Raw genomic sequence first — 22,875 nt, 5'->3', positions numbered from 1 at the left:
TCAATTCTGCAGCAATTTCAGCTCTTCAAGAATAAGTACTAAGCAGCCTTAGTCCCATCACTCAAATCAGTGGGACTCAAGTATCCTCAGGTTTCCTCTGAATGTGCTCAGAACTTTGCTAACAGTGTTCCTGCAGGCAAGCAATTTTCCTCTCCTCTGAACCACACAAATTCACTGCTGACCCAAATGAGGCCAAACCTCTGAGGGTCTTTCCCTTTGTGCCCGTGGAAGTTCTAAGTTCACTCTGTCCTTTCCAGGAGGAACAAGAATGCATACACCACACAGTGTATTGCTCCTTCTCTCCACAGTGAATCCTGCCTTAATTATAAGGACTTTTGCATAAGATGTATTACATACCGTGCAAGGACCACCACACTATCATATCATGCAGAATTCAGCTCTTTTATCATCATCAGATCTGATTATTTCTTTATTTAGCAGCTACTAACATGTTTGGAGATGCAAAATCACATCACTTTACTTTCTGAAATGTAGAAGTAGGAGATATCTCAGTGCAGAATGGATTCCATAATTAGAAAAAGCACAGGGGCCAGCTTTTTCCCCCTCAGCAAACTTGGGAAGCTCTAAACAATATGCAACGGGAAAATGCTTACAGTACTGAGAAGGGTAAAATTTGAATGAGATAATAAAAAACCTTTCTTGTGGAAGGAAAAGGAAATGACTGATTCTAAAAAAGCTTCTGTGATAAATCATCACCCCAGCCTGAAATCCCGTGCTGCAATATCTGGTAGTAATGTTAGAGAAAAACAAAAAGGAACAAAAACTTAGCAACAAACAAGTTTATAAAGAACAAAATATAGCTTACTGGAATTGGTGAGCTCTTTCAGTAGTTCAAAGAGTAGAAGGAGATTTCAGAATCAAACAAGAGTTTCAACAGCTGTATTTGTATTACAGTCATAAAGGCATAAATGTGAAATACAGGTCTAATAAAAAATTGAAGTTTATAAAACTGGATGGTAATTTTCCACCCTTTCCAGAAGTATCTCAGAGTATCCAGGGGAGTAATACCTGAAAGAGAAACATTTTGTTTGTGCATTAGACTGCAAGGCATGTTCTGTGCTAAGTAATTAAACACTATACATATCTCTATTGATCAGGAAAAAAATCCTAGCATTAAACAGTGCTCGAGGAACTCTACAGTTATTCCCCTACAATGTTTTAAGAGCCTGCTTTTCAACTTACATTATCATTTATACTTGGAAGTCAGGTTTTCAAAAATATAGTTAGCTTCTTTTAGGGCATGTAGGTAAGTGGCTAGTTTTTAGATAGGTTCCCCAGCCATAAGCATTGTCTTTACTGAGAAACGTAGATGTTAACGTCTTCTGAAATTACGGCCTTTAATAAAAAAGCATGAGTTTACATAGAACCATAGGCTGGCAGATGACAATAGCCTACTGCTGTTCATCAAACATAAGCACACACCCCAAACCTAATGTGAAGTCTACATCAATGCGAGAGACATTGATTCTGGAACAAAAAAAATTTATCACAATGACCTTCTCTCTCAACTCAAGGACAGAGATTGTCCAATAGGTTTTCATTAGAGTAGGACTCTATGGTGCCATTATTGTCCTGCTGTCATTCAGTTGGTTTTCCACAATGGACCAACTACATGCTTCCAATATCCAAGCATCACCAAAGCTGCATTTAGTTCTTGTTTTCCAGGTAAAGGGTATCTGAAATTTATTACTGTGTTATTCTAAAAACATACATCTCAGTACTATTTCTGGTTTTGCAGGCATGTAAATTGTCATCTCTGAGCCCTGGAAGCTTTAACTGTCTTTATAGAGAGCGGGACACAGTTCCATGTAACGCATGCCTAAAATGTATTCAAGTAGAAATCCCCAATGTTTTCACACTGAAGGGAAGATCCATTTACCTTGTTGATTTTAATTTTCTGGATGATTTCTGCACAACATAATTCTTTTTAAAACTCTCATTAGTTCTCCAATTGTAAAGCTAACTTTTCAATGCATTATTATATTCAGTCTGCAAACAGCCTAAAATAACAGGTCTCCAGGACAAACCCAGAGCTGGAGTCTATTATAGCAGCTGTGCCTCAGGCAGCACAACCAACATCAGGCAGCAGCACAAAGAGGCAAGCAGGAGATGCTCAAAGGGGTCCTTTTCTTTATTACAAGCCAGCCTATATGAGTAACCTTGTTTCATTTACAGGGAAAAAACCAGCTGTAACAAAGAAACATTAATTATATCCAGAAAAGCATAAGCAAATGTCCTCTTTCCTTCTGAAGTATAAGCTGCAGAATAAAGTTTCTTTATGATTTTGCTTTTACCCATTTGACAGCCACTGGCTTTTCTTTATGGAGACAAACAGGGCATCATTTTGTGTGACTTAGTTTGTAGCTACTATTAGCTGAAGAACTCTGTTGCTATAATTAAAATTGATGATGCAGATTTTCAGAGCCTGTAGAGGGAGTGCACGAGTACAACATCCTTTTGATGTGTTGATGGAGTGAAGGACTGGTAAATGGATATCTAGAATCTAGGAGGGCATTTCTCTCATTATTACAATTTAGGATGGTGACATTTTGACTGTAAGCTATTTAATAGTGTTTCTGTATTCATTAAGGGCAAAGTTCAACTTGGTGCAGACAGCTGGTGTATGGTCCTTTTATATAACACTTAAGCCTCATGATGAGGCTGAGGGAGGAAGGGCAGCTGTGGGCAAAGCAACTGTGCAGGAGAGCCCCTGGACCCTCTGTACATCAGAGGAAGTTTCAAAGGAGCCTCTCAATACACTAGTTCAGACAGGCTCTTAGGCAAGTCAGGGATGCAACCAAAGATTCTCCAATACCTGTATTTTGGAGCCTGAGTAATCCATAAATAAATTACCAGGATAAACTAAACTTCCCACAGACATTCATTAATATGAGAGGAGCTGTGCTCAAGCCTCAGAGTCTGTCTGGGTGGTGAAGGGCTGACTTTTCTTCCCAGTTTCCAGCAACAGCCTTATTATTTGGACTTTGTTTACAGACAAAGAAATTAGATTCCAAAAACAATCAGAAAAGAGAAAGTGTTCAAAAGTATGTGTGTAGCAGTTGTGTTACCACTGGGGCAGTTAGCCAAACATTATGCTGTTTTATTAAAAACAAAATTCATGTAGAAGTTAAATTAGTATTTCAAATCCTTGCTTTGTGCTGTTCCTGTGAAAGACATCTAACAATGTTATAAGTGTGAATTTTTTTAATTTCATTTTCCCTACCTTACTATTTCCTCTGGATAGCAATTGTTAATAGTGTTGATATATTCCTGAAGAAGTGACCCAGGTTCTGCTTTTATTTCTTGAACCTTTTTAAGTCCACCAGTTGTTACAAAGAGACGACGTGCTTTACTGTCATGTGGTAACACCTACACACAGAAAAGTATATTAAAAAAAAGTAATATTTTCTTTTAAAGGAATCTCTATGCTACTAGACTCAAATATTGCTTATCTGTTTTTAATTCAGAGGACAGCTAAAATGGAACATCAGAGGTACAACATCTGTAATGACTACTGTATTTTAACACCCAGTTGTACAGGAAAAAAAAATCATAAACCAGCCCTTTACGGTTTTACCATAATTCAACATGTACTTTAATACATAACATATAAAAATAATGAATTGAATATTTATCTTTACGTAAATAATATTTCTTGAATTATTCCTATGGAGACAATAAGATTGTGGAGATTTCCTAGATAATAAAACCAGAACACTAACACAGAATAACAACAGCATCTGTTCCACTTAAACCAAGTTATTCAAGTCTTTTATGTTAATTCCCACAGTTTAATTGTAGAGCAGAATTTTATATCACTATAATGATCTAGTATAGATTAGTGCATGAAAACAATACTGAGAATTGTTGCAAGTGAACAATACAGCCTTGAAGGATTACATGCTACTATTAAATTCCTAGATATTAAAATCCTACAACACACTGGGTAGCCATGGAAGCCTTTTACAAACACACACACAAAGCAAAAATGTGAAGTTTCTGCAGCCAAAGGGGATGAGAAGCAGAAATGATCAGACAATACATTCTGCGCTCCCTGACTGATGCCAATATGCAGCTCTGTCCAGAGGATGGGAGGGAGGGAGGGAGGGAGGTGGGGGCTGGGCCAGGCGAGGCAGAATGACAGCATGTAGTCCATAGGCCCACAGGGCTGCAATAATATTAAAAAAAAAAAAAATAGAAAAAAAAAAGAGAGATAATGCAAGACGTCAGCTGCATCTACAACAAAACCAGATGGGTTTAAAACCAACTCTGAGACTTACATACTATGGGGGCAAAAGCATTTTATAAGCCTTCACACTGGTCATAAATTTGACTGTATCACAGTATAAAACAAGAGCCTCAAAGGAGGAAGGGATTGCCTAAAAGGATGAAGGAAAAGAAGGGTGAGATTTCTGCCATACATATAAGCAAACAGCCTTCATTTCTCTGGTCCCTCTAGGCTGTAAAAAATCAACAGACAAGTAAAGAAAAAACAGGGGAGCATACAGACTTCTCCCTATTATATGCTCCATAGAAGTGTCAGGAACAACTGTGATCATTTTGTTGTGGGAACTGAAAAGACGGCTGTTTCCATGTATCTCCACAACAAGAACTGCCAAGGAGGAACTAGCAAGGAGACAGGATATGGCCCTTTCCCTGCCTTCCTCCTCCACACTGTGGCTCCCAAGCTGGATAAAACAGCAGAAAACTCTCTTGGAAGAGGCCCTAGACAGCACCTCTGAGACACTGTCCCTTCCCCCAGTCCAAACTAAGACAGCACAGAATTGCACAGAACCCGAAAATGAGAATGCTAAAATGACACAGTCCAGCACCAAGAACAGATAGCATCCCACTCTGAAGCACAACTCGGAAATAAGGCTTTCACTGTGCTATAAATAAGCCCACAGAAGGAATACACCACAGCTCTAAGACTAGGAAATTCCCAAGCTATGGTACAGGAGAGAAACATGGTTTTACTGCAGAGAACCTAATTTTAAATATGTATTTCAGAAGAGCAAATGCCAGACAAGTATAGTTTGTTTAATACAACGTGGGAGAAGAAGAAAAACGAAACAAAAAAAACCATCAGCTGATATGAAGGGTACAAAGCCACTTCAACAGCAAACAACATTCAAACCTATACACTGGGTAACCAATTACTATGCACTCAACTCATTAATAGCTCCAGTCAGCACACAGAAGCAAAAGGCACTGGACTCTGCGCAAATCTCCAATCTTTGTACAGACTTAGCAAAAAGACAAGACAAACCTAAGAGTGGCGATGTAATCGGGAATCTGCACTACAAACAGTAGTGCTTCCAGATCTGTGATAATCAGAACTGAGTATCAAGAGTGTTTTGCTTGGCCATTTCCAGAAAGGACGTCTCACCAAGAGAGCCTGGTACCCCCTGCTAACAGATTACACTGCAGAGTATTGCACAAAAGACAGTCTATAGTTGAGCAGGATTCCCAACAGCTGGTGAACATTGTAGACATCTGATTACTTAGCAATTAATTAAATAATTTGAAATATTTTTATTAAACTGTAACACTTTTCACATATGCTGCACTCAAATCAACAATGTAATTAACAACAAGCAGTTTCAAATTTTGAGAGGGATGAGAAAAGATTTGGGATTTTTACACTTAGTTAATTGAGACTGAAAATTAATGAGGATAAAAGTGGTGAAGCCTTTATACTCTAGACTATTGTAAAATACCTGACTTAAGTCACTCCTGTACAGACAGCTTTGTACTTTATCTAAAACAGATATGACTGGGATTTATATGATACATTGGCTCAGTGAAAATATTTGCACGTGAGTTAATATTCCACTTAATCTCAACAGGCAAGGAAGAAAAAAACACCTTGCTTATAAGCAACTGTTTTCCCAGTCTTAGGATGAATTATGGCAGGTTCCAGATGAAACAGTATCCAGCTTCATCAGACAAAAGAATGGGATGCTCCAAACTGCTTCTGCAGGGGATGCTTCAGGATCCTGAGAAAACTACTGAGACCTCTAGAGAGACCTCATCTTTGGAAAGACAGCTTCCTTGCTAAATGGAAAACAATTAACATATTACTTCTCAAGCAGAGCCTTTTCTTACCTTACTAAACTGCCCAACAATATGTTTCATAATATTGGGAGGCGCATCATGCAGCAATGGTTCAAGTGCTGGAAGATACGTGCATTTCTGAAGGATGTTCTTTAAGGCTCTTTTAGTCTATTGAAATGCAAAATAAAATTTTTCTAGTAAGACATCAATGAAAACAACGAGAATTCCTGTTATTTATCACTGAAGTCTGATCAAAAAAGCAAATTGATCAGAATTCTCAAAGAGCATTTCTGAATAAAAACTATTATATCTATCAGGTCACTTAATGAAGAATCAATTTTCTACTTAGATTTATTAAACCTCAAAACCTACCATCATATTCCTATTGTTATCTATGGTCAAAGTAAGTCAATTTTCCTTGACTACAATGGAAGCAGGAGTAGATACTTTAAGTAAATTGAAGTACTGTAATATAGTAAGAAACCTAAATCAAAACACATTTTAAAAGATTGTATTTTAGAAGTGGCTTACTAGGAGAGTCTGCTAGTCTGGGATAGCACTACTGTCCAGGCAGGGAGGGGAAGAGAGTGTGAAACAGTTGTCCATCAGTGCTTAGTTGCTGAAAACAGACTCAATATTGACTGCTACAAGCAGTAATGACCTTCTTGGGTAGGATTATAGGTACAACTAATTTGGCCTTGATACTTTGGTGACCATTGAAAATGACTATACAAAAGTTACTTTACAGATCTGGAACTTTATACTTCAGTGGAATGTACACAAGCATAGTACAACACGGGAGACCATATCCTGTCATATTATACTCTTCAGTTGGTTCACTTACTGTCACTCAAAAATACACTTTACTAAACTGCAACTCTAGAGCCTTCCTTGTGTAGGAGCTAGTAAACATGAACAGCTGCATGTTTTCAAGAGCAGAGCTTTGAGTATTTGTTACAGTTTTATTATAATAATAAAAATGTAAGCAAATCTACTACAAGGACTATAATATTTTGTACAAGAGCTTATACTTCCAAAAAATAAAAAGTACGTAATTAGTCACTCACAAGAAGTTATATCATTTATGGCTGTATGCAACTCTGATCTAAACTGGGAAGAAAATGAGGGACTAGGCTGCTGTGACTGTACCATATGATTTGGTATGCACCATATGCACACCCATTAGGACAGGCCAGTCCTAATAAATGACACACAGCCTTCAGACACCCTGCACCCAGGAAATCTGAGACTCAATGAATAGCAATAAAAGCACATACAAATTAGTAGTTTTTAAGCACTTACACCTGTTGATTACAATAAATATCTCATACTGCAGATACTACGGATATACTTGCTTTCATTTGGAGATCTTCTGAACTGCGTGTGTCCATATACAGAGCAAGCAGTGTGGGTAGCACGTTTGCCACTGCAACGGCACGTGCATGCTCAGGAGTATGTCTTCCAACCTGTCCCAAGGCCCAAGCAGCTGCTGCCTTAATATGATCTTCATGTTCTTCTATCAAGCAGGCACACAATGGTGGTACTCCCTGTAGCATTAATCAAAAGCACAACCTTCACAAATCTACGCCAGGGAAGGACAACTTGAAACTGATACAGATTGTTAGAAAATGTTTCTCTATTTACATTCTTCTAAAATAAGCCATAAGAGAACATGTGCTAGTGGTGTCACATATTTACAACATCATGACTGACAAGAATTTTTAATAAATCTTAATCTAGTTAAAGAAAGAGAGCAACAGATTCAATGTTCTAAGTCAGAAGGCAGTTTGAGCTAACACACAAATTCAAGGCATACATGACAATTCAGGCTGTACTAAGAGTAAAGGCTTCAGTTTTGCCAGACTAAAAATAAAAGAATTTGAGTGTTTATGAATCTATGAAAGCAGTTTAAGACCAGAAGGGCTCAATCATTGAGTCTTTTTTTTTTTAATCCATAGCACTAAATTTCAACTTATCAACCTCTTCTTGAGTCCAGTAGTTCATGTTTGACTTGTCCAATCACTTTAGAAAGGTTTCAGTTCTTGATTTGAAGACATCAAGAGATGAGAATACCTCACTTGGCATTCAGCTGTTACTGAAGTTCTTCTGGTTCGGAGTCACAGTCTTTATCCTTTCTCCACAGGATTACAGAGCTACTTAGTAGCTGGTATTTTATGCCACGACACTTCAATAGGAACAATTTCATGCCACTTTAGGTAAGGCAAGGCTACTAAACCTCTAACTAGAAAACCTTTTTCTCCATCTCATGGATCATTTTTTACTCTTTTCTGCACACTCTTCGGGTTGTTTTTTTTCAAGATCCTTTTCAAATACAGCAACAGAACTATAGGCACTAGTACTACAGATAGATTAACTTGTCTTTTCCAATAATGCTTCACCTTCTGCTCTTTAATACCGCAAAGGACTGAATTGTCTTTTTTTTTTTTTTTTTCCACTGCACTGCAGCAGAAGACCACAATGAAGTGTTTGTCCAATATGACCCCAAAAATCATTTTTCAAAATTCATCCTTTCCAGGATACAGTACTGTGGAACGGAGCTATCACTTTACATCGTAACATCGTAGATGTGTAACCACACGTGGTTATGCCACAGTGCATTTCTTTCAGATGGTTGCAGTTTATCAAGCCCTGCTCTCAGCACTATGTACCACTCCACAAGCTTAGTCTCCCCTGAAGCAAAAATTTTTTTAATGAGTTTTGGGTTTATTTGGGTTTCTTTCGTGGATCATTCATTAAAATCCTTAATTTCATGAGAGTTTGCACAGATCCCTATAAAAATCTCTCACTACATTCCCATTCAGTTACAGTAGCAACCATTATTACCCTTCAAAAATTTATCACTTAGGTGCTTCCTCATGAACTTAATCCTGGATTCATCCCACTTAATGTCAAGCACTCAATAGAAGAAGCATATTTGCTGTAGGCATCCCTGAAAGTGGAGAGAGAGACATATCCAGAGAAGACAGGCCTCCAGAGAAGGCAAGGAAAAAGTATGTTTCTTTTGTTTTCAAATGCAGAAGAGTTGTGGGTTTTTTGATCACTCCTACCTTCCCTGCATACTTATCAATTTACGTTGTAGCAATTTCCATTCTTTAACTTGCAGTCCTACTAGAAGACATTCCTGTTCCTCCATTTTTATTGTTTTGTTGTTTCGACTCTTACAGTACATTTTAAATGACTGACATAGTGTGAAAATGAGCCAACAATGCTCAGTGAAATTACTTCCTTCATCCTGTCATTAGTTAGCATCGCTCGCATCAGAGTACTATGTCAGACACTAATTTCACCCACTGTGACTATCACAAATTCTCTCCCTTCTATATCATTGCCCAGCAGAATTTATTTAAATTTGAAAATGTATAGCTTATCTCATTTGAAACGTCACTTGCACAACTGAATCAACCCATACTACATTAGAAACTGAGGTCTTTTCAGAGTCTGAAGATTTCTGTTGCAAGGCTACTCTAGCAGTACTAGCAGAGTCATGCTAGTGCAATGAAGAATGTGCCATTAAACATTCTTGCTTCAACAAGGGGTCTGATGTAGCCACAAATATTTATTTTAAGAGGAAACAGACCATAGAAATTCACTGACTTATTTTCTGTACCCATGCAATTGCAACACAGAAAAATCATATACTGTAATACAAATGGACGCTCACAAACTAATCCAGGACATTTTATAAAAGGTTCAACTTCATAAAGTTACACTTTGATCAGGTTACCACCAAATTTCAGCCATAGCAAGCAGCAATATTTGGAGAAAGTGCATTCATCAACAGCAAGTATATAATTCTGTCCCAAAATTCATTCTCTGCCTGTGTTAATTTGTATCTCTTTCTCAGAATACCACTGAAGAATTAAAGGAAGATGACAAAGTGATAGCTAACCTTGGAGACAATCACTGCCATTGACAGGTTCTCTGAATGAGCTGCTACATAACCGAGCATCATGATGCCAGGCAGTCTGACAGTCCCTCTGCAGCTGCCAATACAATCAATCACAGCAGCAACTCCACCTGCATTTACTATAAGCTGTGAAAGCTGAAAAGATAAACAGAAGAGATTAGATACTGCGAAGTATCAACAGGCATAAAGCACTACATTAGAAAAAGTCTTTAAATGTATTGCTCCTGATTTACAAAATAAAGCCGGAATAAGAGCGATGTATCATACAGACTGTTGGGCACTAAGTGCAGCATTAAGTTCTCAGCAATTAAGCTGGTTTGCTGCTCTGTTTTTGATTGACTTTACTTCAAGGAAATCAGGACTCTGAATTCTTCATGCTGTATAGCATGGAATGACATACTCTCAATTCCATTAGTTTACACCAAAGAAATGTGCAAACAACAGTCTAATACATGAATGCCCTTAAAGATGCACCTACTGAGCTAGACATTCTTTCGTACTAGTGCCCACTCATTCCCAAGCCAACATCATACATCCTGCGCAGGGACAGAGGGAAAGGCCCACTCCTCCTCTCACCTGCATTCTAGATAACCTCTGCAGCACAAAAGCCTTTGTGGATCCCCCCACTGAGGCACGAAGCCAAAGACAACTGTCACGAATGCACAAAACCAACTTAGACTACACTATTCTGCTATGTTAGGGTACTCCGAGGGAGGTGTCCAGGGAACACACCTGATGGGCAATGGAGTTTTCCCCAGAATGCCAAATTATATAGCCTTGGTTATAAACGATAATCAAGCTATGCAGCATGTTTCTTTCCAACAGGTATCACTTCTCGCATCACTTGTGGGACAGCGGGAGAGTATGCATGATATCAACAATGTACAGAAATTAAAATAATTTCATGTTATCATTATTTTCTTCTATCTTGTTAGCTATATCGCACTTTTCCCAAAGACTCCAAAAAAAAAAAAACCACCACGTTCTTAAAAGTCAAAATAAAATTAACAAAACCAAGCCACGTGGATTTCCAATCCAGTTGATTTCTATAAACAAGAAATCCACCGTTGCCTTAGAGGCTTTAATAGGGGATCGCTTTATTCATGAAGCGGCTAGATAAAATTTAAAGTTATTACTTAGGAAAAACTGTTCACACGGTTGTGAACTGCAGCCAGTGACGACCAAGTCCTATGTCTGGGCACAGCCATGTGCACTTGGATGCACAGAGCTCCTGCACAGACACACTCCCTGGTGCTGTGACCCCCAGGCCCCACCGCAAGTCCCCCAGATCCTGACCTTCACATGAATTTTACTGCATATTCAGATAGGGAGCTGAGAGCCAGCAGCCACAACGCTCACATGACTGACACAGCCAGCTCCTCTAGAAATACCATTTGCCAATCTGTCTCTGCTGCAACATGTGTTGCTTGAATAGAGTTGCTCAGAGATGGACAGAGATCACTGTCACTCTGAAGTCAAAACATGGATTGTGACTTCCCACTGGGAGTCACTAAGATACTTCCTACAGCTCCTTTGGAGAGATGCTAGAATGGCCATTTCCCCTTGCACGGAAGATCCCGAGGCAGTAGCTCTTCTGATTTTACCTGCAGTCCTGTGAGTTTGGCTTCCAGCTTCCAACTCTACTGCACCCCTTCCATAAGGATAATTTCTTCACTTTTTTGAGAAAGTGAAGTTGCATTGCTCATGAGGTGCAGAGAGAAAGCAGGAAACATGATGAGACTGTAACCTTTAATCACCAGCAGCTTAAAGACTAGCAGGCTGAAGAAACAGCACAATATTCATGTTTAAACACTTCTCAATTGTTAAGCTAGTATCACGATTTTGAAATGGCTGCACTCAGCATTAGTGTCTTCCACAAATACATTGCTTGCATTTAATTCCAGAGTCATATTTAGAGCCTTTTAATTATCCCTATGGTCTGACAGATTAACATAGTTATAATTATTTGTTTTTCCTATTTATTTTGTATTGACATTGCCAAACATCCTCACCTTCCTGTATCAATTATTGGCAAAAAACACTGCAAATGCTGAGGCTCAAATTACAAACTCAAGCTAATAAAAGAAACTACTATCAGTTTAATAATAAATAAGAGAATTTTTGACCTTCAATGTCATTGGAAAAATAATTAAAACATGATCACAGCACCCCAGAAGATTTTTAAAAAGACACACACCATCTATTATTGTTATAGGATGATCTTGTCATTTATTAGCTGGTATCATGACTTCTGTGAGGCTTTTCTCATGGTATTTTTAATATCTAGGACTGACAATACTGTCAGCCTAGAAGTCCCTCTCTGTGCAGATATCTTATGGAATTAAGTAGCTAGGTATACATTATACGATTCCCAGTTTCCTAACCCAATTCATATTCAATACACATCTCATAATATCAGCAAGCATTTCCATATTTTTCCAATGAACATGCCAAACAGCTATTTGCCCTCCCTTTCGAAAAGCAAATGACAGAATAATCCTGTGTTTTATTTAAAGTGTAAAATCTAATGATATGACCTTGTATTTGCATTTTCCAGGTTTTACCTCAGGCGTATGCTTTGCTATCTCTCTAATTAAAGTTGCACCATTTTTCTTGACATATTCATCTGAGTCCTTCAGGCATGTGAGCACAACTGGGAAAATTTCTGCTTCAACCACCAACTCTGCAAGATCCACTGAATGCTTTGCTATTTGGCTTAGAGCTGACAGCACCTGACGCTAGTAAACAAAAATTGTTATAAAATCAATAGTATACAAACATCGTACAACACACACTCCTCCTGCACACAAAAATCTATTGCATGAAGGAAAACAAAGCAGGATAGGGAAAACAATTACAGCTATTTTACAATTCACTGAGTCAATTCATGCACGAATATAATGGCACAGAACATTCGCTCGTTCCTGAATAAAAGTTTCTCCTTTGTTTTATCCCATTCAAGCTTGCTATGTATTAAAAAAGAAAATATATATATACACACACCATTTAAAACTGCAATTTAAAATTCAGTGAAACCTATAGAAAGTATCTTTATTTGCCTAAGTTTGGTCTGTCAAATCTTATATTAAAGCATTTTTATCTGTTTGAAGTGGCATGTTTATGTTGTCTTCTGTTTCTGTTAGAGTAAGACAGAAATATTAAGAAACAATTTTTTGTCAGTTAAACTCTAGTGATTAAACCTTTGACAGTATCTATTCACATCAGATAGTACATTCTAAAATACAATAATACATTTAATATTAATCTGGTTTATAGTATAATCTTAAGTATGCAAACCCCTTTTTTGTAACTGAATTGTGCAAATTTTATCTATTAAAAATATGATGCATTCTTCATATCCTATATAATTAAAAAAAAAATTCATACTATTCACTTTAAAGATTAGTTTAGCTGTTCCTCACAGAGCAGCAGTTTTTATCCAGTAGCTAAATCTGTGAATATGTTCAGAACTCTTTGTCACTAACTATGTAGTCACATTTTCTTAATGCCCAAAACGAGAGCTTCCTAAACAGATATGCACATCAGCATCTTTGATTCAATATCAAGTCATGACTGGTATAACGGAGATTAAAAAAAAAAAAAAAATAGTTAAATGTACCTTCAGTTTAGCATCAGGGTTGAGGATCATCTGAGCTAAGTGAGCGATAGCTCCTGCATCCACTACTGTCTGTGCTAACTCTGGAGAATGCTTTGAAATATCACTGAGAGTTGAAGCAGCAATCCTTTTCAAAGCAATTTCTGGCTCCTGGATACAGAGCACTAAAAGAGGAACAGCGCCTGCATCCACCACAGCTTGTGACAGTTCTGTAGGTCCAAGGAAAGTAATTAAGTGAGTATGGGTGACTGACCCTTGTGCAAGCCATTTTTCACCCTGACAGATACAGCAAAGGAAAAAGGGGAGGGTGTAGTTCACTGTCTCGACATCTGCATTTCAAATCAGCCCTCCTGGTTTCATAAACCGTGTGGACCAATCCACGACTGAAAAGAATACAGGTCAATAGATGGACCCCCATTTACATGCACACATTTGAGGTAGATTAGGCTGAAATGGTTTGTTATTCTGTTTTCTTTTTCTTTTTTTAAAGTAAGCAGATGTCAGCTGTTTAAACCCTGGCTATTCTACACTGATCAATAGGAAAGCATTTTATGCATGGCTAACAACAACACAGAAAGCCAAAGTACCAAAATTTTACCAACCACCTAATTAGAGAGCATTTTACCCTCTTTAAATGATAAGCAGATATTAGCATAGATCAAATGCCAAAAACAGAAATACAAAAAACATACATAAAAGATTTATCTTACATAAAAGATTGGAAAAATGGAACTTGGTGATCAAAACTAGGCTTTGCTACCATACATGGGACAAGACAGAATTTATACTTTAACGACATGAAAACGTTATCATACACAATTAGACAAATGAGAAATATCATCAGTGGGATATTGTGTGTCTGAGATTAGTACAATATCCTTAACTAACTGCACCTTAAATAAAAAAGAAAAAAAAAAATCTGAGCATATCATTAGCTGACAAGGACAAAAATTACACTATTAGAAATTCATTAGCTCTCTCAGTGTATGCAGCACTAATCACAGTCCTAACATAAGAATTACTGGATATAAGAAACAAAATTTATACTATAACCAAGCTGTGCTATTTTAAAATAGTGTTGAAAAAGTGGTAAAAATCATGGGGGATTCAATAATCTATTAGGTTCTTAGTTCAGTTTTGCTACACCTTATTATGCATATCCATTATTATCTTTAACATTTATCTTGACTTACAGTACCATGGCAACATACGGCTGCTGTATTTCAAGACTCTAACTTAGCTTTTGATTTATAGTCCATCCATAAAGAGATTTTCATACTAAGAAAAATATAGCATACTTCATTAAATATACATAGACTAATATAGTTTTTCATGAAATCTGTAAGTCATGTCTCCATTACATTAATATCCAAATAATGTTCCTGACCAGATTTGTTTTCAATTAGTGAGCTATAGCCACACACTCTAATACACATAAACCAAATATTTACACTGTATGTTATTTTACAATACAGTATTTTAAAGAAAGTATAAATATCACCTCACAAAATTATAATAAATAATGCAATAATTTTTAAACTAATAGCAAATTAACCCTTCAAGTTTCACTTTTCAAATAACTCTTTTGACTGGAAATGTGGAGTGTGTATCCTCCAAATACACACAAATTGTTAAGATTTCAACAAAACCCAAAAGCTCTACCTTCAGTTTTATAAATTTCAAATGAAATGTACCTGAAACACATCTGAAAACAAACCTGAAAACTAGCTAATCGATGTAAGTGGTATAAGCTACATTCAGCTTTTCATGGAAAAAGCCATACTTGATTTCTTCAAGTTGTATTTTGATGCTGTACACTGACCAAGTGGAATACATCATGAACTACTGACCAACAGTCCAGATTAATCTATCTGACTGTGCCTCACAAGCAACTTCAGAGCAACCAACTCAATTGCCTACAGCCTGCTAGGAGATACTACTATCAGGAAAATCATGTCAAGAGGGACAGGATACTACTAGAAGAATCAGTTTCTTTGATGCCTTATGAGCTGAAATCACGAAGTTCAAGTAGGGATAGAAAGAAGCAATAATTTAAGGCCATAGCTACGCCCAGGCATGCAAAAGTAACCATAAAAGTTATTTAAAAGAGCAAACTAAATCTGATTCAATTTAGATCAGCTCTTGCTGTTAGAAGTCTGATATCATTTAAATACTGATGGTTATTGTTGGTCATGGTTAATTAAATGGTTGTTCTTCCAGTGGTGTTTATAAAGTTCATGGCTAATAACTTACCACATGGAGGGCTGGACCATGTCTCAAAAGACAGACAAGCAGTAAACAGACTGTCAGAAAAACAGGAAAGCTGAGGCCAGGACAAAAGATCTTCCCATCACCTTCCCCTGCAAACTCAGCCCAAAACTACAATTCTAAGTATTAATGATTCTATGATAGTTGTAATTATTTTTTCTCAAAAAGAGGCTCAATTAACCTTCCCACTTGGTAGACCATCTTTAATTCAGACTATACACCAAAGGATTCATGAACCTTTGCTATCCAGTAACAAAACACAGACAGAGGTTAAAAAAAAATGAAGGCTGAGAAAGAGTTAAAGGAGACAATACAGCTGTCAAAAAGAATTTTTTTAAAAGAAATATTCATTCAAAGAAATTAAAAGAGCTGGACCAAATTACAAAAAGACTTTTCTGAACACTATGCCAAGACTGTACTATAAGGGCAGAGACAAGACCAATTGCTGAAGAGGAGAAAGACAGCAGAGAAAAACTGATTTGTGAACCTCATTTAATTCCACAGAAAGTTATGAAAACCCTGGGCTTGGAACTTCAGTTTGGTGTACAGCTCAAGGAATCTGACCAACTACATGATGATATAGTAAGACTTCTCCCCACATGAATCACAGTAGGAAATGTTATTCTACATATGCTCAGAGACAAGAGAACTAAGACTCAAACACCACCATAAATTAGTTGCTTCTGTCCAGAACAATATGAGGAAGATTTTAGCAAATAGAGATACTGCAGACATGCAGACAGACTGACATGAAGGTAGAAGACTGACTGATAAAGACTTTGGAGTTTAATATGTCACCAGTTCAACTAGAAGTTGTACTAGAGTTGTACTGATTTGTCTCAATTCAAAAGTACTCATCAGGGACTAAGAAATTAATTCAAAGTAAGTTGAGGCCTAGTCAGGAGTTTATGTGACCAGGAAGACTGGAAAGGGAACGAAGAGGAGTCAATAATATCGTGACTACATCCCACTGGGATCAATGGGAAGTCTTACAGGATTGATCAAACTGGTTTAAGGTGTTACAGAAAAAAAAAAATCCATACCAATGTTAACGTGTTGGCAATAATAGTATGGATCAAAGAAAAGATTAGGGAGAAAAGATGAAGGTGAGAAAGTGAATGTGCAGGTAGTCCCCAGAGAAGGAAAAACAGCTCTTAATAAATGTCATATTCACATAGTGGAGCAGCAGCAAAACCTTCTTTGCTTGGAAGCAAATACAAGTTTCAGTCCAGACCAGGGTTCTCGAACAGGCCCTGCTGTGGTGGCAGGTGTATCCACAGGAAGTAACAGGTTTTGACCAAAATACTGCTTTGACCAATACTGTATTTTTCTGAGAACTGTGTGATCATGTAATGGCCACATAGGAAGACTCTAACCCCCACAAGTAGTCCAAAGGCTGCACTTCAAAATCACAGATTTATACAGACCACTACAACCACAATGCTAAAGATTCCACTGGAACCAGAGGGAGAACCTTTCATCAGGAGAAGGATGGAGGTCATTAATTATAAGGCAAGCTTAGATCCTGGAATAAGACAAAGTTACTGCTAAACTCAAATCACTGAAGAGCTGAGCAACCTGGTCTAACGTTGTAGGTGACCCTGCTTTGAGCGAGAAGCTGGACTAGAGACCTCCCAAGGTCCCTTCCAAGCTGAGCTATCCTATGATCCTGAGTACCACTGTATGACAGAAAATGAGCATATCTCCACTCTCAGAAATATGCTTGACTATAAATAGCATTGTTTATTTTTGTTTTCCTACCAATTTGCAATATCCTGAAGCAGGTAAGGAATGATTCATAAATTACACCTTTTATGCAGGCAAAGCAAATGGAAAGCTGTTATTCACATATCTCAAACACAAGAATTTTGCATTTTGAAAGTAACTGAATATGGTATAAGTGAAAATTTACAAAATACTTTTCATGGACTTGATGGTATTTTGATGGTATTTGAAACACTTCACACTTCTTTTCAAATACAAATAGTGGAAATAATGAATGGCAAAACTACAGCACACTGATCTGTGTATTTTACAGTAAGATCAGTGTCTGAAATTCAGCTCAAAGAGATCTTCAAGAAAGAGCAGAACTGTAAGAGCTGTTCCTAAATTTTGCAATCTGACCTGGCAAGATTTCTAGTGTCTTGAAATCTCATGAGACATCTGCCTTGACCTAAAATCTCATAGGTCTTCTAGAGATATCTGCTCACAGAAGAACTGCGTTTTAAGAGATTGTTGTATGAAGACAGTAGGGAACTTGCTAAAAGGAGAATGTTTTCATCAGGAAAAAAAAAAGTCTTGATTTCTCAAAATCAAGTCTTTTCATGGGAAAATATACTGCAGTTCCTAGAGAGCAACTTCACCGGGTCATGGATGGAATTTCTGATTAAAAACAGAGAGACCCTCCCATGGCAAACAGTTGTCACTGAATTCTGGGAGCCTTTGCTTGCATTCAGGGAGACAGAGGTTCACATCCTGCCTAAGACATATCAGGACTTTAGTCTGTCTCCCACATACATCCCAGACATGCCCTAATTATTGAACTTCTCTTGCTGGGGTAAATAAGCCTCCCTACCCCTCAGTCTTTTCAGGAGAGAAAAAAAAATCTTGTCTTAATGTTGTCCCAGTTTGGAACTGAAACATTTTTTGAAACTGAAAAAACCTTTTGTGGGTGGGGAAAACCATTTCACACTCAACTCTAAAAATAGAGTTTAAGCTGTAATATGTGTCCACAGACAATGACAGAAAATCATAACTGCCAAATTTTGTTCAACACAAGCACGTAAATCTAATCCAGAGTTTCTTGAACAGTAAACACCAGATGTTGATAAGATTGGGTCCATCTATCTTTGTATCCTATCTCCAACAATATCCTGTTGCAAAGGCATGCTTGTAGGAGTATAAGAAACATACCATGCAGAGAGTGATCTTGCTTCAGTATAACCCCTCTACTTTCAGTAATCGTTTTAGAGACTTCCTGTGACCGTGTTAGAGGGGAAGGCAAATCCCCCAAATTGGCTGTAGCTGGGCAGAGGAATAACAAATTTTTTCAGGGTTTTTGTTTTGTTTTTTAAACTGATTACATCTAGTAATCTGTCTCTGTTTTGATGCTTGCAGCTTGGCAGCACTCACAATTTCAACCTAATATCCGAAAATGCTGTTCTTATTCCTCCTGTAAATTGACGAGAGACATGCACCCATTCGCTATCAGTGAATAAATAATTCATAACCATAGAATAAAAATTTGTACAAGGAGTTTGTCGTCTTCAATACCCCCACATCACCTCCATCTTTGCAGACAATGCCATCACAGAGTGAACTGGATCACCCTAAAGATCAGCCAGCATTCATGCAGTGAATAGCATGAAGGGCAATTGAAGTGAGTCAATATTGATTTACTGACGTAACAAAACTACAGAAATGTTTATGTTAAGAGTAACACAGACACACACTTACACTACACACATTCATACAAACAAACACTTTCAAATGACACTTAAACAAATATCGTTCAGATGGAAGCAACAATTATTTTCCACCAAGGGTGGGATTCAGACCCAGTGACCAAAAGATTAAAGATCTCTACCACAGAGGTGCCCCAAGAATTAACTTGTTCCCTAGAAAAAGCAGTCTGTTAGGAAGTTGCTGACCACCTTGGAGTCTGTCCCAGTAAGTTAACCCTCTCTCTAAGTGGGAAAGGGAAATCCCCTATGCCTTCCACAGTCCAACACTCCGTATCGATTAAAAAAAGAATTAAGAAAATAATTTCCAAATTCAGTTTATGTACATTTTAGAGCCAAAACCAAACATAAATGTATGAGTTAATGTTATGATCCTAGACTAAGTTTAACTTTAAAGAATATGAACACAAGCCATTTTTCCCACCCTTTCTCTTCCCTCAGTTCTTTGATTCATAGCTCTAAACTTTTACTTGAACTATATAAATAGCTGGTAAAAGAATTATCAACCACGTGGATCAGCTTTTAAATAGGAACATGACACTGCCAGCAAGTTATACAACTGCTTGTGAGACAGGAGTGAACTGCTCGATATCGGATTCCTAGGATCTATTCCTGACTCAGAGAAGTGTGTGGTCTACTGGCTAATGATAATACGGTCAGTGCAATGAATTTGGCACATTTATCCAGCAGGCACTGCTGTAAGCTGAATGAAACTTGGTTCTGCCTACGCTTCTCTCCATTTCACTATGTATATAAAATAAGAACTAACGTCGAGCAAAAGAAACTTTGTTCCACAGTAACAGTTACACAATACATAAAGATTCTGAAATTTCTTCATGAAGGAGAATAAAGCAGAGCATCGTTTCCTGGCCACAGGCCCAATGCATCTCCTCTTAGAGCAGCTCTTATAACCTGGCACTGCTGGTGTCAGATACGCCAGTTTCCCACAAAAGGTACAGCATTGTCAGATTGGTATAGTTAGAGTAGGTTTTTATTCCAAATTTAAAATTCTGTAACAGTAGAGAAGAAAAAGCATCTTGTTCTATTTATGAACATGACAATAATGCAATTTATTATAACTCTCGTATAGCACACATGTGAAAACTGTTACCTGAATTGTGTCGGGCAATATACCCAAGGGCCCAAGATGCACCTTCTTTGACTCCAGGGTCAAAATCTTCCAAGTAAATCACAAGCATTTCCAGTGCTCCACACTGAACTATTGCCTGAGCCAGCTGTGGAGAATGTTTAGCAACTGCTCTTAGCACAAATGCAGCTGCCTTTTTGTAGAAACGCTATACAAATCAGAAAAAAACAAAACAAAACACTTTTACTAACATTAAGTAGTTCAAAGCATAATATAGTACAGACATGCATAAATTAGACTTTTTTAGTAGAAGCAGTATCTCATACAGATCCAAATCAGGACCACCAGACATCACACAGAGAATGATCCTACAGTCCTTCTTTGAGACAGCTCATGAACTAAAATCTGCGGTAAGTGTATAAACAAACAAAAAAATGAGAGGCCTAAGAGGATATGGGGAAAAGATAATAGTCAAGATAAATCTGTTTGTTTAAGTGAGTAGTGAATGATAAGAGCTGCAAAAACAATAACTCTTAACATATTTAACCAGATTACACAGGTTATTCAGGGCAAGCTCCTAAAATAATTCTACCCATCTGTGACACTTGTAAGGTTTCACAATTTTTAATGTATATACCCTCACAACATCTCTATGAGAAAACAGTGTTTACAATGACAAAGAGGAAACTGAGACACAGAGAATTAGATTCAACAAAAGGGTTTAGGATCTGAATCCTGAAATGCCTAAATATTACCTAAGCCCACAGCTGAGATCCTGAAAACCCATCCCACCAAACACCCAACACTGGATGACCCTCAGTTTTGACTAGGGAGCCTGCAAGTGTCTGGAAACAGCTCACTTTCAACAGGACTAAGCACCTTGGCACCTCTGTCATAAGTTCAAGCAAAATCCAAGCACTTGTCTCAGGTCCGCCCATCCCCCTCAGCGCTGGGCCAAATACATGTTTTGAGTATACCTATAATGTACGATGCTGCACACATCATGGGGTTCCATGTAAACTGCAGTGGTGGTTGTAGTTTCTTTTAAAAGCATAGTTAAAGTCACATTTCAGTCTCCTCCTGCAGTTTCATAACTATCATTAGGATGTGGAAGCTGAAGATTAAATCTCTTCCCCTGCCTTACAGTTTCAAAATCCAGAGCTCAGTTGAAGTACTCTGTCCAGAGACAACCGTGTTGTGCAAAAGACAGTTCTCCTCCCTCGTGAAGCCACTGTGCGGCAATGAGTGCAAGATGCACTGGGACACAAGTAATCTACTGCTACGTCCATGTGCCTGGAGTATGCTCTCCAGCCGGGCAGCGGACAGACCAGCCCTACGGACAGGCTCTAGCGGGCTCTCTCTCCACCTGCCAGCTGGGTTTAATCACACTCCAAGATGCCTGATTCTCCCCTGCTCTGCACAGGGAGCCTGGGCACTTTTACAATGCTAGATTCCTACTGTCAAGGTACCCAAAACTTAAACACTGCAAAGCCCACATCCCTTTTGGATCAAGTCCAGAGAAACAAAGAACCACACGAGTGCTTTTGTGCATCCTGTAAGGTGCCCAAACACCTTCGAAAGTCTGATCTCAAGCACTAAGGTGGAGGAGCATCAAGCACTAACAGAGGAGTATCTGCAACGGCTCCACAGGAAGCAAAACGGACCCAGGCCCACTCCCTGGCCCTGAAGGGAAGTGACACAACATACCACATCCATCCACCTAAACTCCTCTTCCCTCAAAGCACAACGGTCTCATCTATACTACTGGAACTGTCCCCGTCTTGTGCTAACCCCTAAACCATGTCCAGGCATTGCCAAGTAGTTTGATGGTTGGCAATGGCTACAACCACATCAGAGAACGCGTTAACGATTAAAGAGCACAGTCATCTTCCACTGCTCAAATGTATGCCCTGACCATCCTTAGTTTACCAGTACCAATATAATTCCTTAATGCCGCAAATCTGGTCTTCTAAGTTAACGCCTACAAGCAGGTACATTAAACATAATTTACAAGCAAAGCATTAAACATCATTTAGGGGGAACAGAAGTTAAGGGAAACAGCACAGACAAATGGTCACATCCCTAACTAATCTAAGTTTTGCTGAACTCAGTGAAGTTATAATTGTTTATACCAGTCCAAGTCTGTGCAAATATGGGTATGTTATTCCTGTTCAGTAATTATGCTCCTGGCAAAGACAAACATTTCTTTGTTATTATTGTTCAAAACACATCTATTTACAAACAAACGGTATTCACAGGCACAGTCAGAACACACTGTAAAACTGTATTTTGCTCAGTTTAATTGACAAAACATTGATCTGGGATGTGACCCTGTAACTGTGCTCCATAAATCAGCAGAATCAGTATTTATTGTGTGCTCAAAAGAATGTACTCCTTAAATATAGATGTTGAATCACGAAGAGCGGAATGGAAACGG

The 22,875-nt window shown here is 38.0% G+C and overlaps 1 protein-coding gene across 1 annotated transcript in view; it reads right to left on the bottom strand.

The window, feature by feature from the left end:
- Nucleotides 1-785: 785 nt before the first annotated feature.
- SPAG6 (sperm associated antigen 6) overlaps nt 786-22,875 on the bottom strand; it is a 32,050-nt gene continuing 9,960 nt past the window's right edge. The window contains exons 4-11 of the mRNA XM_009709754.1: nt 20,463-20,646; nt 13,626-13,831; nt 12,571-12,744; nt 9,989-10,141; nt 7,434-7,625; nt 6,130-6,246; nt 3,245-3,390; nt 786-1,029 (exon numbers count right to left, since the gene is read on the bottom strand). Coding sequence (XP_009708056.1) covers nt 963-1,029; nt 3,245-3,390; nt 6,130-6,246; nt 7,434-7,625; nt 9,989-10,141; nt 12,571-12,744; nt 13,626-13,831; nt 20,463-20,646 — 1,239 coding nt within the window. The 3' untranslated portion in view covers nt 786-962. The remainder of the gene's footprint in view (nt 1,030-3,244; nt 3,391-6,129; nt 6,247-7,433; nt 7,626-9,988; nt 10,142-12,570; nt 12,745-13,625; nt 13,832-20,462; nt 20,647-22,875) is intronic.

The sequence above is a fragment of the Cariama cristata genome, unplaced genomic scaffold (assembly GCF_000690535.1).
Source record: "Cariama cristata isolate BGI_N322 unplaced genomic scaffold, ASM69053v1 scaffold21930, whole genome shotgun sequence".
Classification (NCBI taxonomy): domain Eukaryota; kingdom Metazoa; phylum Chordata; class Aves; order Cariamiformes; family Cariamidae; genus Cariama; species Cariama cristata.
Note: the sequence above shows the minus strand (reverse complement) of the source record. Positions and strands in the feature narration are given on the sequence as shown.